This window comes from Polistes fuscatus, unplaced genomic scaffold (genome assembly GCF_010416935.1).
Source record: "Polistes fuscatus isolate 324 unplaced genomic scaffold, CU_Pfus_HIC Scaffold38, whole genome shotgun sequence".
NCBI classification, from domain to species: domain Eukaryota; kingdom Metazoa; phylum Arthropoda; class Insecta; order Hymenoptera; family Vespidae; genus Polistes; species Polistes fuscatus.
The window spans coordinates 21952-25100 of record NW_025113116.1 but is presented as its reverse complement, the minus strand read 5'-3'; the positions used below and the strand labels follow the sequence as shown (position 1 = coordinate 25100).

Genomic DNA, 3149 nt, shown 5'->3' with positions numbered 1-3149 from the left:
CCCAATTTCCCGATGGATCAGCTTCCATAAGGCGGGCTATCAACTCGCTTTTAACACCTGTCGTGGCAAGTCCCAAAGTTGCCAACTTCTCCTTCAATTCCGATACCAAAAATTCCGAAGGCGCTTTACGTACGTCGCTCATGATTTTTTCTTCTTCTATACTGTTTCGCACACACGACTCTCTGTCACGCTGTTCAACGCTAATTCTTCACTATCACAAAGGTTCACACCAATTCACTATCGCAAAAGTTCACATCAATTCACTATCGCAAAACTTCACACAATTTCGCTATCGCAGTATTCGCTGTTGTTTTTCCGCAATCCTACTCTTCGCACGCTGTAGCTCTTCAATCCCGGACGAGCCCCCAATTTTGTAGGATCTTTAATGGGAAAAACAGTTTTATTACAATTTCTAATCGTTATTACAAAACGCAGATCCTCTCTCTTACAACGCTCAACACTCACTACTCTTTGTCGCTCGTGCATTCATTCGTCGCATTCACACCGTCCTTTATTTCGTCCGTTGTATCAGGTTACTTATAATCTAACCGATACCCATCGCCCTATGCTAGCAAACTAGCGTCTTTGTCAGCAGACCCAAAGATAAGACGGCGACGCTTACCGTCTCCTACATTTTTTACCATTCGCATTATTTCTTTATGTACTAATTATATGTGTTTATTTAATTTATTTAGTGGACGAGAATGTGGTAATACCGAAAGATTGTGATCTAATGCTTACTATATTTACACTTCATAGAAACGATAAATATTGGAAGGACCCTTTAACATTTAATCCCGATCGGTTTTTACCAGGCAATTACGATCCCAAATGTTTTTTACCATTCAGTGCTGGAAAAAGAGACTGCATAGGTAATACCACATTTTTATAGATTCTTGAATTCATATTCGAAAGAGTTATTTTTCAAGATACATATGCATTTTATGTCACTTTTGCAGGTCAGACATTTGCAATGTTCGAAATGAAGGCAATAGTTGCTACAATATTAAGAAAATTTGTTGTACAAATAGATAATCCAGTAATAGTTAAAGATATTGACCTGAAATACAGCCTTACCTTGAAACCAGCGAAACCTATATTATTGAGATTTTACAAAAATAATATCTGACATTTTTCCCAATACTCTGTTTCAAAGTGCGACAGTAATATTTGTCGGCAGACACCTCTCGACGTAACACGGCTCAACTACGTAAAATAAGATATAAAAAAATTATAAACTTACGTCTACGGTGTCATAGGTATTGCCTTGTTCGTAGCCCCTACATAACGGCAAACTTGATAGCTGACGACTAGGAAAGGCTAACGAAGTCGAAACTAGAAAATAAGAGCAAGCGATTCGTCGAGTAGGCAAAAATTGCGATGGCAACGTCGAACATTTTTGCCAAAAATGGAAACCTCCTCACAATGGAGGAAAAGATCGACACTCTTCCGTCAGCTGTCTGATAGCTCAGTTCAGTATAATCTTATACATACATGCCTTTTACTTTTTAACTGTATATTTCTTTACTCGTTAGAAGCGATAGAGTTAAGTATTTTGATATTAGAGTATCTATTACTCTACTCTATATTCGACTTTTGTTCATAATATTCTTTATTTTACTTCTTAATTTTACTTTTGTATTACATTGCATTGTATAGATTTTATTGCTTCTATTACGTCCTTATTATTATAATTAATCGTATGTATTTTAACTTACTATTCTTTAATATACCATTTTTTATTAAAGTTATATTTATTTTGGCGCGGTTGGGAAAAAATGTTTAGATTGAATTTTTACAATGCGTACGCATTCCGACCAAAACAAACTTCCGAAAGTGATCAATGTCTTCCGGTTTTTGCGATCCGCTTGCAAAGAGATTTCAAATTTACAGCATAAAATAATTTGATTTATCTCCCTTACATTTAGTGTGGACTGATATCTATATTCTGATATTTTTTCAATACTATATAACGTGCGTGGAAAGACAAGGATTTTCTTTAAGATTTTGTGTGGCACTCAACGTGTTAACGATCTATGTATGATCCATAAAGATTATAGAATCTTAGCATATATTCGAAATACGCGTCTCAATTATTTTGAAAATATCATAGTAAGATTATTCTTTCTTTGTAAGAATATTGAGAATATCAAAATGTTATCGCGCCTCCTCTCTCTTCAAACCGTTGCTAAGCACACGCTGCTGGGTCCATTAACAAAGATAATCGTCCTATTCTTAGACTGGTTTATTATAATTATTACATATGGTGGTGATTGATATTAAAAAAACTGTGAATATCTTCAAAAATATCTGGAAAAACATTGATTATTTGATAATATTAGTAATAAAAATCTTTTTTGAGGTTAATGGAGGTATGTTTATTATTTATTAGTTTTATTTTGTTTTATTTCTCCTCTGTAGTGATCATCAAATTAGGTTGAAAATGTATAAACTGGATAGCACGCTGTGTGATTTTTTTTACACCTTAACAATATAAAGCTAGCTCATTTTTGAAAAGATGAGGTTGCGTTTTATTATATGTTATCTTTACTAGTTTACTGGTTCTGGTTACTGGTTCTTTACTGGTTCTTTTAATTGCAAAAATCCTAAAAAAATAAATAATATCTGTTTGAAAAATTATAAGGAAAATAAACGGATGCTATACGAGCGTATGTGCTACAAAAGATTGAGATAAATAAAAAAAATAATATGTAATCAAATGTGTCTCAAGCAAAAAGTAAACTCCCATTATTTCTTGATTATCGCAATCGACAATATCGAAAAGAAATTTTCAATTCCATCTGGCCTGCGCGGGGTAATAAATATATAAATTTGTGTGAAAGATGTTAGGAGCGTAATATTCGCTTCATTCCGGCAAAACTGTGAAAAAACGCTGATGTTTCTCTGACGCAAACTCGATGCAATCTTGAAAAAACGCTGATGTGCGATTAGATGTAAATTTTTCTAGCACATTAATTTATCATATTAATAAGATAGGAATTCTTCGTTCAATAGTTAGTAAATACGGACGTGCTTATCTACCGCTCCCGAAAATATAAGTATTTAAATAATAAATACGTTGAGATACACAGTATAACATAAGTTAGGTTTACATGGCAACTTCAAGAGTAAAGTGACCAGTGTTGTAG

General features: G+C 33.7%; 1 protein-coding gene across 1 annotated transcript; it reads left to right on the top strand.

Annotated features, from left to right (window-relative positions):
• Nucleotides 1-699: 699 nt before the first annotated feature.
• Nucleotides 700-1129, top strand: LOC122520495 (probable cytochrome P450 4p2). Its single transcript, XM_043640552.1, has 2 exons — nt 700-872; nt 960-1129. Exons 1-2 carry the CDS (start codon nt 734-736, stop codon nt 1127-1129), a joined length of 309 nt encoding a protein of 102 aa, XP_043496487.1. The 5' UTR covers nt 700-733.
• The last annotated feature ends 2020 nt before the right edge of the window (nt 1130-3149 follow it).